This window comes from Neolamprologus brichardi, chromosome 10 (genome assembly GCF_056152115.1).
Source record: "Neolamprologus brichardi isolate AB-2024 chromosome 10, ASM5615211v1, whole genome shotgun sequence".
Lineage (NCBI taxonomy): Eukaryota > Metazoa > Chordata > Actinopteri > Cichliformes > Cichlidae > Neolamprologus > Neolamprologus brichardi.
The window spans coordinates 30,480,387-30,493,991 of NC_142113.1; the positions used below are offsets into that span (position 1 = coordinate 30,480,387).

Here is a 13,605-nt window from a genome sequence, read left to right on the forward strand (position 1 = left end):
TTTCCCAATTTTTGCTTTAAGTTATTTTGTTATTTACATAATAATGAAAATAACCTAATAATGATCCTTATTGCTGTTTTAGAGGAGCGGTGCTTCAAAGGATAGTTGCAGATTTCTGTCAGAATCTGCAGATTATACAGTACAAATAAAATGTTCACGTTTCTCCAACGTTGTCTTCCTAGCAGTTTCACCGGATGGCCAGGAAGCGTTCGCGACGTCTTCTCCGGCGCTGATAATTGGCGTCTGTCTTGTGTCAGTGACGTAAAAGACGGATTTAATGCGACATGACCATCAAACAGCAGTCGCTTTCTGAAACATCAGATATGTATCGGATTCAGTACCACATACGAAAGTGACCCAGATCGGATTTGAAAATATCGGATTTGTGCCGTTCACACTGTCACACTATGATCGGATATGGGTCGCATAGGGTCAAAAAAATCGGATTTGATGCGCTTTCGCCTGCAGTGTGAACGTAGCCTAAAGCAACACCAAAGACTTGTAGAGCACAGAGAAATGGACACATTTCACAGTATGTTGTTGTTGTAGTCTATAGGCCGAACTAAAAAAATATAAGGAAAGAAGCAGCTTTAAGCAAATGTCTGAGAACTGAGAAGAAAAGCAAAAACGGAGAGCTGGAGAGTACTAAAAAGCTTTGCGCTGATGTTCAACATCCAAAACAGCACCTGCATAACAGCTAGCATCAGTTAGTCTCTACTCTTATGAACACACATGTCAGTGGTTTGGACTTAAGCAGAACTACATTGTGGCGAAGTGTTAAGTCTGCGTTATTGTTCTTCATTTGCTTTTTGTTTGAGTTGTGGAGAAGGAGAGCACAGGCAAGAACCCTATCCCACGTTTACGTTCCTTCTGCCTCCCGACGGTGAATTTGCACCTCTGTTTTCTCCCCACAGACGCTCCCACTACCAATGAATCGATCGATGACAGGCGCCGCTTCGGCCCGAGCTCTGTATCGTTTTGAATTTCATGGACCAGCTAAGTGTGTCTGTCTGTGGAGCTTGTTAGTTTGCTTTGAAGTGAGGTCTGACCGGAGATGTATTATCTCTCAGGCTGGAGTTGTATTATCCTTCACTGACCCAAGACCGAGATAATAAGACTGAGGGGCAAAGGGCTGATAGCTGAGCAAGAGACGGGCGACGCCATGGGAAACAAACAATGTTATTTAGTCCCTTGTTCTTTCTTTTTATTATATTTGTTCATGCGGTGGCGTGTGTACGTTTTTTCGTTTCTTCCCATCTCTTATATTATTTTATGTGAGGCGATGATGCCTTCTTCAAATTTTGCTGCAGGGTAAAATGTGTTATGATAGACATGACCAAAGAATTTGTCAACATGTTTTTTTCCCCCCCATATTCCTATAGGAATAACAGATTTATTGGCAGATGTGTAGATGTGCGTGGGTGTGTCTCTTTTTCAACAGCTGTGTAACTTTCCCATTAGCAAGGACGCCCCCTGTTCATATGCATAAAACTATGCTTTGAGAACTATGAAACCTGGGTGTAATTGATGCTGCAGGTTATACGCCTGTGATACAGAACAAAATGCTGTGGATGAAGAGGGAGGCTACACATAATGCAGTTTGTACAGATATTGCAGAATTTGCATTACCAAAGTTTTAATGCAATTTCTTAAATGGCTGTCCATTTGTATTCCCAGCATTATATATTTGATATGACATTTAGTTTACTTTGCAAACCCATACTTGGCTAAGCCTTCAGACCACATGGCATCACTGTCATTACAACTCAGTACGCATTTGGACTATTTTGTCATCTGCATTTAGATGAATTAATGAAATCACCCAGCACTGCTTCACAGCAATGCCAGATGCAATATGATGTGGCCACCCTTGCATTGCTGTATTTAAAGGTAGTTGCAATTTAAGCCCTCATGTGTGAGACAGCCGTCCTCCTCCATCCGAAACTTTTCTTGTCAGCGTGGGACGGAACAAAATGACACGAGACAAGAAATTGCAAAACAAAAGGCAACCATATTCCCCACACCCCCGTATAATTGTGCAGTTCAATCTGCCAAACCCTCTGTACTCTTTGAAGATGCGTGGAATCAAAGCCGTGACACTCTGTCATTGAAACGTCTTCCCATTTTGCTGTGTAATCTGACGGAGCTGTTGGCCCAGAGAGCAAGCAGCACAGAGCGAGGGGGTATTAGTGAATTATGGGAGACAATTGGATTGTGTTTTTCTTTTTATAATGGTGCTGAGCCCAATAAAGAAACTTAATGGATATCTTTAGAGGAACACTGCTAATGTAATAGCCTGATCTCTGTCCCAGTTACAGCTCCTGAGTCTCAGGGAATGCTGATTATTTGCTAATTAACTGGAAATAAATATGAATATGAAAACAATTAGTATGCAGATAACATCAGTCTGATTTGCACACCCTGAATATATTGCATCATCACTGAAACTTTTTTTTTCCTTCTCTTTTTTACTCTCAGGAACCTAAAACCCGTCCTTTGATCAGCATGTTGCTGCTCAAGTGTTGTGACTGTGCAATTACATGAAAGCTCCCATAACACGACACTATAAGTGTTCTTACCAAACCAGAACGTTCTCAGTCCTTCTCAGCCAACATGAAAAGTTTTGAGTTACGACACATCCCAGGAGACTCTGGGAGAAATGGGCCAACTTGCAAAAGCAATATCACTCCAGCCACGGATAAATCACTGAAAGCTATCAGAGTTAGCGGGTTGCTGGGGGAAATGATTATGGGATTAAAGCATGTGGAAAGTGTGTTTTTGCACCATCAGTCAGAGAAACGATTAAAGCCATACAGAACCTACAACAAGAAGTGACAAGGGGAGGAAATTAGAAAGCTCGGAACACCAGACGTTTACGCTGAAGTTATTTAGGGAAGACGATCGCAACTGGAATGAGCAGCCTTTTCGCGCACCTGGTGCTCCGTCATCTCTGACGTTGATTGGTCACTGCCTCACACAGACTGAGAATGTCGTTGTCTCATCTGAGGGCAAAACTGGGAAAACTATATGGATTGGATGTTAGAAAAATGAGCGCGGGGTAGGGTAAAAAAGACGCATGCTACAGCAAGGGGGAGCCAGGACGATGCTGGGGGGAGACATCGTCACCCCAACCCAAGAGATTGGATCAAGCCCCAAGTGCAGGATTGCAGTGACACTCCCTGTAAAGTGCACCAGTTTATGCCTCATCCTTTTTATTATGTATCAGACTTAAATGAAGGAGACTGAAAGTTGGCTTAAAGAGGTGGTTAGAGGCGAGAGGCTTCTAGTATAAGTCCCCCCCATATAAAGCTATATAAAAGGACTTGATTTGATGATAACTTCATTTGTGTGTGATCACCAGAGATGGGCAGTAACGTGTTACTTGTAACGCGCTACTGTAATCTGATTACTTTTTTCAAGTAACGAGTAAAGTAAGGGATTACTATTGCAAAAACGGTAATTAGATTACTGTTACTTTCCCGTAGAAACGCTGCGTTACTGCGTTCCTAAAACCGTGATTTTTTTGCGAGAACATCTCATGACAGTGACGTAAGCGAGTGCGACGTTTGTGACAACAGCTGTGTGCAGATCAACAATGGATCATATATCGAGTGCAGAGAGAGTATGAGCGTGCAGCGTTTAAAGCGTGGAAGTACTGACCTTACTTTAAGTTTGATTCCATAAAAAGTGACAAAAACATTAGTGTCCACTGTTCACTGTGTGGGAAGAAAACTTCTTTTTACAGCGAAAAAAACCCCTAAACTTCCAAGCAAGCACCGAGTAGCTACGACGTAATGGGAAACTCACAGAGAAACTGCCGTATTCTTCCACTGACCGCTGCGGCACACCTGCACCAGGGTAAACCTCCGCCTGCCCTACTCCTGCTTTACAGGTGAAAATAGAGCAACAGGACCGCTAGTCTTTGACTTTATTTATTTTCTGCTGTGTTTTACTTGCGACAGACAGATAGACAGATAGATATTTATATATTATGTGCTGGAATGTGCAGAAAATAGGTTTAAATATTAAACAAATTTCTTCCAGTCAGAGAATGTTGCATATAATTACATTTTTGCTTGATGCATAAAGTTAAAAGATTAAAACTAATAAAACAAGTTTTAAAAAGAGACTTTTTCATTTGATTACATTTTGTATGATGGATTATGTAGAAAAAGTAGAATTGGGCTGAAAGATCTATCGCTTTATCACCTATTCAGTTTGTAAATAATGTTGTTAAAAAGTAACTAAGTAATTAATTACTTTTGAAAATAAGTAAAGTAACGGGATTACTTTTTGGGGAAGTAATCAGTAATTAGTTACTGATTACTTTTTTCAAGTAACTTGACCAACACTGGTGATCACTGATTTGATGATAACTATTTTATTCAACTATGGAGAATTTTTTTTTTAAATGAAGTTCCAGAAGCACAGATATATTCATCCAAATATAGAAACCTTTTTATTTTACAATTTTCAGAAAAAAATATCATACAATTCCAGTTTAATTGTACAGTTTGTTAAATACCTAAATACACCTTTACAGTTGCAATGTCAGTAGAAAAAAAATATTGGATATTTTTGAGATACAAAATGTACACTTCCCTACACATCACAGCTCACACACGTACACAACATTGTGTGATGGGCCACGTTGGCCACTGACATTAAAAACATTTGCTCCTGTAAATTAAGATTATTCTGCCCAACAGACTTTCGACTGAACATATGAAGGTGGGAAAAAACTTAAAAATGCATTTGGATATTAATGTTATAAAACGCTTCAGCACATTTACGATTGCTCTATCCCAGCAGCTGTGGAAAAGTATTACATATGAAGTGTTTGTGTACTTGAACTGTGGTTTATACCATTATATGGGTGCCAGCTAGGGACAGGAATTGAGGATCGGGTCTTGTAGGGAACGGTTCCCAGTAGTTCAATTCCTTTCCTTTGATATGTTTCTTAGTGATGGTGTCGACTCTAAAAACGGTGCCAATGAGAACCGATCTATGTTAAGTGATAGTGAAATCGATAAATTCGTATCCCTAGTGTCTGCAAGGAAGTTTTTTCTTACTTAAATACTTTACCACAGTGGATAAAAGCTGAAATAAAGCAGTGCCTCAAAGTCTTCGACCCAAGTTATGCTTTGATGTAATAAAACAAACTTTACATGTGCAATAGAAAGGTACATATTACTTCGATTGAAAAAAACCCCACACTTTTAAAAGCTTATTCAATTAAACATAATTGAAGGGATAGAGTTGGCAACATCCTGTGAAATTTCCCCAGAGACACCGATCCATTTAAGTTCCTTTTTAATTTAATGCACTTTGTACAAAACACAGTAAAGATGAAGAGCATGGACGCCATTTTGGCATCATCTCGTTTCCTCCCCCATCCTTTCCTGCAGAACAGCTGATTATCATTGCTATCGTCTTATCGGCTCGAACAGGATGCAGTTCCCGTCATTTTGTGACGACTCACTAAACTGTCAAAACAAAATTCACAAAAGGTGCTCCTCGTCTTCCTGCCCTCGAGGCAAATATGCCAAGCTTGGGATTATTCTTTCAACAACAGGGACTGAGAGCTGAGTTTACACTGTAGTGAGATGGCTTAATTTGTTATACTGATAATATGTTATTTTAACCTCAGATTTATTAGTGATAGCACCAACATCTCAATCATGGTGGGCCCAGGCCTGTGCGACTGGGGCTTTACCAAACATTTTCCTGAAGGAAAAAAAAAAAAAGTCATGTTAATGACGATTCTGGTTGTGAGACCCAAAAGACTCAACTCTAAATACCAGCAATGACCTCTGGTTCTTTTCTGCGCAGTTGAGGCAAGGGGAACATGAAGATTACTCTGCAGGGACGATTAGGACATCTAAATAAGACTTTTGCTGTGTTTTTGTATTTTATATTTTGTTACTTAAAAATAGGACTTTGGCTATTCTATAAAGCATTTTAGCACGTTCCAGGTCAAATTATATCATGATTTACTGTCAGGAAACTGTCAGATACCTGTTTAAACACGAGCCTTCCAGTTGACTAATCATGGCATTCTATTTGACAGCTAAGTTCTACATTTTCTCTAAAATCAGCTCGTCCTACTGCATTTGATTCTGCTGCCCCTGATGTTTTATTGGAATAAGGGATTTTCTGGCACTACTATAGCTCTTCATGCCTAAAACATCTTTGAAAAAGCACAAGCTAACACATCAGCTACCTGAAACACTTTTCTTACTCATTCTATACAACACAGCCAAAAGGCTGTAATGATGATAATCTTCTTCTTTTTATCCAAGATTTATGTGACAGTTGGGCTTGGCAGACTCAAGGAAAACAGATGCAATTCTAAACTGTTCTGCAGGATAAATGTGAGAGAAGAAAAACAAGATGAAATATTAAAGAATAGTACACTTTCTCAAGAACTATAAAGTAACTTTTAGTACTTTGACAGTCTCATTTAAACCAAAAATGTTGCCTTATGTACCCACCGTCTATAAAACTTCCACAAAGAGTGTTCGTATTGACAATTCTTCAGAAAAAAAACCCAAACAAACAATCCCAGCAACAGCCCAGCCCGTTATCAATTCTAGCATGATGTCAAAGATAAGAAATCTTATCTGGATATACAGTGGATAACAAATTGTTCCTGTTGGATCATCTGCTGGTAACCTCACTCGGTGGTCTGAAACAATAATTCTAAGTCATCTTTTAACAATTTGACAGTGTACAAAGCATCCAGGCATGTAGCTCGAAGGTCAGCGTGAAGAAGAGAAAGGAAATCTTTTGTTCCTCTTTAAAACAGAGTAGACCTGATGAAGACGGATTTTAAACGTGCACAGAATGAAAAGCTGTTATCCTTTATTGTTCAAATCCCTTAGAGACATGTGATGCTTTATGTTAGGGTAGGAAAACCACACAAACTGTTGATTGTCTCTTTTGCTACAGTATGTAACACTGAGCTAGAACATCCACAGTTATCCTCCATGAGGTATGAAGTTAGCAAGTCTGTCAACGGTTTATTAAAATAATTTGTTGATTAATTTTAGTTAATATTTAATTAAGTCCACACTGCTAAACCGCTGGAGACAGTGTGGTGAGGGACCAACAGCAAGAACAGACTACCTGCTGCTAATAAATAACAGTTACATGCTGGTAAATGAACCATTTACTGTAACTCAAGAAGGGTTTTTTGAAAAGTAGATCAGGTTTTAACAACTTAATAGTCGAACATGTTAGAAAACACTTGTGATAGTTATTTATCTTCACCTCTCAATAATCTCATTGCAAATCTACCAGCTCTGCCATCTAAATATGGGTTCTTGGTTAGAATTTGTGTGAACAATTTATGTGATAAGACAGAATTGGAAACAACAAATCATCGTTTGCACTGATTGCGATGAAATCCGTTTTGCGTTTGTGTTGGAAAAGGTTTTAATCTGCACACAACAAGGAGCTCGATATATATTTTCCCCCAACATTTTCTAATATCTGACTTAAATACTGAAATATTGTGATATATAGTGAATATTACCATTTCTTTTGGTCTACTACTGCATGTTAATATCTTCCAGAGCCCAACACCTGGATCTGATGATTAAAATGGCACACACTGAACATTGTTCTGCTTCGCAAAATGGGATTAGAGAATGTGTGCAGGCGACAGACCAGAACATCCCAAAACATAGTGTCAAACAGGGATTCAAGCAAAATCACCATCAGCTAAACCACAGGATCAAAGAAAGGATGAAAGCACATTTGATTAAAAACAGAATGAAGAAAAGGATTTATAAAGGCGGATGGCGACACTGGTAAACAAAGACAGCAATTTCCTCTGTCATTATAATATTCTGGATTGAACAAGTGGGAAAACAACACAGCATCATATCATGATTTCAATACAACAAAAGGTCTTCTTAGGGTTGTGGTTTACTTTTGACAGCAGGAGCAAATATGCTGGGAAAACAACGAAAAACAGTCTTTTTAGCTCTATTCACAGCCAGCAGTTACACGTGTGTTCACGAAGCCAGTGGTGCGTTCAAGGTCCTGCACCAGGAGTCGATTCAAAGACTTGAGGAGTCTTTTACAGCATAAAAAAAAATCCAAGCAAAGTCACTTCCTGAATTGAGGAATTGTTCCCTATTTTCATCTGGACATTTCAGGCCACACACATTTCCTGCAAATACACACAGCAACATCTAGTCCTCTTCTAACAAGGCACTAAGATTTCATTCAAGTTTATCATTCCATAAGTGCTTAATGCATTTTAAACCCCCCCCCTCTCACACACACACACGTTAGTCTCAATCCCAGCGCTACCTTGGCGAGGCTATCCTGGATAATTTCCCCTTTTGGTCTCTACTCCCGCTCACACTGGACTCTAAAGTGACGTGTCAGCATGGCGGCCGGCCAATCAGGCAGCCCTGCTGAGAATCAGCTAGCCTGTCAGTCACACGGCCAGCCATCCGGGCATGCAGGGGTCTATTTGTGGTGGTGCCTGCTGCTCCGCACTTTGACGAGACCCCTTGCTTGGCCGTCTGTGACCGGGTTGCTTCAGTGACTGAGTGGAAAGCGGCAAATAGCGCACAGAAAGCAAAGGAGAAACTCAAAGAGGTGTGACAGCTACTCCCACTCCCACTGTCACCACAATAATGCAAAGAAGCTCTCATGGTGCAGTCAGACAGATGTTTGGCTTGGGAAAACTTACAGTGCATATTATAATTATTATTATTATAATAATTGCATATTGTTTTCTCCATTTGCTTTTGGTACAGCCCCAACAAAGTACACACTGTTGAATGTAGCAGGCAAATGAGCCCCAAACTTTAAACATCTTGCTGTGTGCGTAGAGCCAAAAAGCACACTTGCTTGTATACTGCAAATCCTATGAGATGTAGTTTGAATAATGAGGAGTCGTCGTCGTAGTATTTAGGCTATTTAGCTAACAAACCGCAGTAACCAGGCAACCTTAAAACTAAATTCTGAACAAATACCTCCTGATTTAGTGGTCACTGCTTTGAGGAGCTTTTCTCAAATAAAGGGACCCACTCCACACTTGTTGGAGCCTTGTTGCAGTGCAATGACCTTACCTTGGATCTTCTGTTTGCCATTGTCGCTTTTATCTCTGCGTAGGCCTCACAGACAGCCTGCATTCTTATTGTCTACTTTAAGAGATGCAGGACGTCTACGAAGAAAGCAAAATCTAGTCTGACTGCACCATTACCCAGCAGGAGTCGGCCTGCACATACCCTGGCGTCGGATAGCGCTCGCCTCTGAGGAATATAAGAAGAACGTGGCACAGTGACGAATCTGCGAAGGACTAATCAATAAATACAGACAGGAAAGCAGAGAATACGGAACAAATAAGTGAGGCACGTGCAAAAGGTCTTATCTCCTTGGACCGTCTTTGTCAACTTTCACCCACTACATTCAACGCAGCTCTGCCCGCAGACCAGGAGTTACACACATGAGGGGAAGGATGAGGGAGGGAACAGAAGGTTGTAAAGGAGAATCAATTCACCAGGTGATTTTCAGAGTGGTTCTGCCTGGCTTCACCCAGGTGTCAGTACGACTTTGGCTCAGCAAGAGCCCCTCCCCCCCTTCATCTACCCCCAGGGAGGTTGTCAGAGCTGGAGAGACATAAGGATATTTGAGAGGGAGGATGAAAAAGGTGGGCAAAGGTGCAGTCATGCAGGCAGATAGAGACGGACATGCAGGCAGTGGCAGACCGGGAGAGAAACGAGGGAGGAGAGATTGGAGGATAAAAGGTAGATGGGCAGAAAGAGAGGATGGACAAACCCCCAGAGAGGAAACAGTGCAGGGGAAGAGAGGGAGATTTGAAACGGGCAAAAGAAATAAAGAGATGGCAGATGATAACAAAAATTAATAAAAATCAGGAAGTGAAACAGACCTACTGCCACAGCAGCACCCCGACAGAACACACCCATCTCTCACAGAGTCACTTTTACACAAATCCCATCAATCAAACTCAAACCCAATCTTCCCTCACACTAATGCGTTTAACTAACCCCCTCCGCGTCCCGCCCTGCCTCACTCCCAGCACCCCAAAGAGAAACAGCTGTCACCTCATTGCGAGGCAAATGGGAAGTACCCCAGTTCGCAATAGCAGCAGCAGCAGCTCCACTTCTGCGCGAGTCCTTCCTCGTGGATGCTGCAGGACTTCACTTGGCGCCCTGATTGAAGTGCTCCAGCACGGTTGCGTTGGTTTTCTCAAACAGCCACTGCTGAGTGGGCGAGGACGGGTCACACGTGTTCATGAAGACGCGCCGCTCGTTCGGGCTGGTGTCGATACAGCTGTTGCTGACGGGTTGATACAGACTCTTATCCTGGAGGGAGAAACAGGGGAGATGACGGGCTGCGTTAAAGAGAAACTATTTGGAAGCTCATTTAAAACATGGACGGTGTTTGAAACGATGACTCCCTGACAGCTATTGCCAAGGTTATTATCGTTAACGAAAACTAACGAAAACTAACGAAAACTAGAAGTGAAAAAACATTTTCGTTAACGGAAATGAAAATAAAAACAAAAAAAGGAAAACTAACTAAAACTGTAATGAGTGTTCACAAAACTAACTAAAATTAACTGAATTTATAGCAAAAATGTGTTTAGTTATCATTGATGTGTGCGTGTCATACAAGAGTCAAGGGTGAAAATGAAGTTTAGTTTCCAGATTTTTTTTCTTGCTGTGTCTCATTATGCCAGCAGGTGGCAGCACGTTAGTCGAGTCGTCTGTGTCGCTGCTCCGTCCACGCGCAGAATCATGTCAGGAAAAGTCGGGAGAAAGCGCCAGAGTCCAATTTGGGATTACTTTGAATATGACTGTTTTGGATAAAGCAAGTGTCTTGTAGTGGAAACAGACAAATTATGAGGGACATTTCTAAAGGGGAAAAAAATCCCACAAACCTTAAAGTGCACTTGAAAAGCTCGCACAAGAAGGCTAACCTAGCTTAGCTTGAGAAGGTAAGGGAGCACACCCAACCCTCATCCCCAGAAAACAGAAGCTAACCCCAGGCAAGGCAGCGTGATGCATCCCGAGACAACAGGACGGGGATATCTACACAACTGTGTGAGTCAATTACCTTCAAAAAGTTTATCAATTCACTTGAACCAAAATTACGAACACCCGGTGCTGCGAGAGTTAATAGTCTCATTGGGGCCAAGATATACATTTTATAGTTGCCTGGTATCAATGGTTGTTAATCTGCCTTTATTTATTTATTTAAAGAACCCATAGGTGGGAATGTGAGTTGTCTGTCTCTGCGTGTTAGCCCTGCGACAGACAGGCGACCTGTCCAGGGTGCAGTATGGTAGCTGGAATAGCAACATACACAAGGATGAGCAGAATGACTGATATGATGAAACTGGGATTTTGTTACACTTAATTATTGCAAACAACTAAAACTATAACTGAAACTAATCAAAACTAAACTGAAACTAAGGATTTTCAAAAAAAATAAAAACTAAACTAGCAAACAATTGGTAAAAACTAATTAAAACTGATATAAAATTGAAAATCTGAAGTCAAAACTAAATAAAAATAAAAACTAATGAAAATTGCAAAACTATTAGAACCCTGGCTATTGCTCTAAATGCTCAACATTGTCATGTCTCGTCTGTTTTACGTCAGCGAGAGGGGATATCTCGACTGTTCAAACCTTCTGTTTGTGAGGGACGGCCAATGAGAATAATCTTGGGTTAAGGGTGGAGGACAGGAACTATAATGGCTTGTTTGTGGTGGAGGATAAAGACTGCACAAAAACTCAGCTCATGTTAAACAGTGACTCATGCAAAGATATTCTAATAGAATCAAATAATGAATATACAGAGCTGGGAATGGGTATAACAGGTCCACTTTAAACCAATGTTTGCAAGTAACGCTTTCAACTTTTGTTTACTGCTGCCAGCATGTTTCTTTGTGGCTACATTAAATCCCACAATGGTTACCAAAATAGAAACGTGGCCCTGTGTAATAGCCGAGCACAAAAGCACAACAACATAATGAGCCCCGTAGATTCGGTTAAAAAGTGCAAAGCTTTGGGAACTGATTAAGCATTCTTGAAGTCATTCATTCTGAAGCAATTACATTTGCAATTTTGCTGTTTTGTACTGTAAAAGGAAAACAAAAAGGCTCAGAGAAAGAGAGCTCACCACACAAACATGACACATAACCACGCCGAAGCCTCCGAGTCTGATCTCCGCTTCATCTCTGTCATACCTTTCTGTAGCGCCACAGCTGGTTGCCTTTCATGCCGTGGCAGTCGTACAGGGTGACGGGGCTGTTGTGGGAAATGGCATCGAAGCAAACTTTTTTTGTGTGCATGGGGTCGCCCACCCGAATGTCCTCTCTCCAGCCAAACGTAAACACCTGCGGGAGATATAACGTAATGATTTTTTCCCTTTTTTGAAGTGCGATGATCTTTAGACGACATGAAAAATTCTCCGCGCAGGGTGAAGGGACTTGCTGGGGACTTGAAATGAATCGTTTGTTTTGTAGGTCAGAACTTTTGAAAAGAGCGACGCGGGGTTAAAATATCAATGTGGGAGAAATCGTTTTTATAACCTTCTGTAAGAAACTTTCACTTTCCTATTAAGCTGCTTTTTCTGTAGAGTTCTGAATTGAATTTAATAAAAATCTTAAAGTTTATCATAGTTGTGGCCTTTGATTATTGATGGGAACTTCTGACCTGTTTTATACAGGAGGAGATTTGAACACCTTGGTTTCTGGAGTTTTCTGTATGAAACCTGTGTTTTTGTTTTTCTCCTCTATCCTGGTTACTCTGGCTTCCTCCCAAAATCCAACAACATGCACGTTAGGTTAATTTGTGATTCTCTGATTGGCTGTAGGTGTGAAGCGCTAAAAGCGTGAAATTAGCTTGCAGTGCAAAGAGCTCCGAATGGTCAGTAAGAGAAGAAAAGTGCGATACAAATGCCAGTCTGTGTCCGTTCAGTGTGAATCAGACGTTCAGGGAGCGATCTAAAAATAGCAGCCGTACTGGAAGCAGTGCAGCACTGACAGGAGAGTTCACTACATTTTAGTCACCATTTTTCCCCATATCCAGTGAGGGTGACACATCTGACTGATGACCGAAAGGTAGCTGGTTCAATTCCAGCCGGAGACACAAATGTCAGGAAACGCATCTGGTGCAAGACTCTGCCAAATCCAACACGTGGAGTTACCTGCTGTGGTGCCCGTTTGTGAAAAGGGAGCAGCTCTTAAATAGGCAGATTTTTTCAACTCACACTGCATTTTGTATGTATATATATATATATATATATATATATATATATATATATTTACTAACTAAATGAAAGAGTTATGTACACAGCAGATACTTTTTTAACCGTTTACTGAAAATGTTTATCCTTTGTCTTCATGTCAACCAGCCCATAAACATGTCTGCATGCAGAAAAATGTCCTAATATAATACACTACACTGGGTGCATTTTAGTGTATGTGAGTCAGGTTCAGTCTATGATCACAATATAATCAAATCTCTACTCAAGAACCCTCCTCTCTGGACTGCTGGTGTCATAGAAGTTAAATTCAATTCAATTTTATTTATATAGCGCCAAATCACAAC

The 13,605-nt window shown here is 40.8% G+C and overlaps 1 protein-coding gene across 1 annotated transcript in view; it reads right to left on the reverse strand.

Annotated features, from left to right (window-relative positions):
* Window positions 1–4,436: 4,436 nt before the first annotated feature.
* LOC102785365 (polypeptide N-acetylgalactosaminyltransferase 10-like) overlaps window positions 4,437–13,605 on the reverse strand; it is a 133,574-nt gene continuing 124,405 nt past the window's right edge. The window contains exons 11-12 of the mRNA XM_087847527.1: window positions 12,240–12,389; window positions 4,437–10,349 (exon numbers count right to left, since the gene is read on the reverse strand). Coding sequence (XP_087703653.1) covers window positions 10,185–10,349; window positions 12,240–12,389 — 315 coding nt within the window. The 3' untranslated portion in view covers window positions 4,437–10,184. The remainder of the gene's footprint in view (window positions 10,350–12,239; window positions 12,390–13,605) is intronic.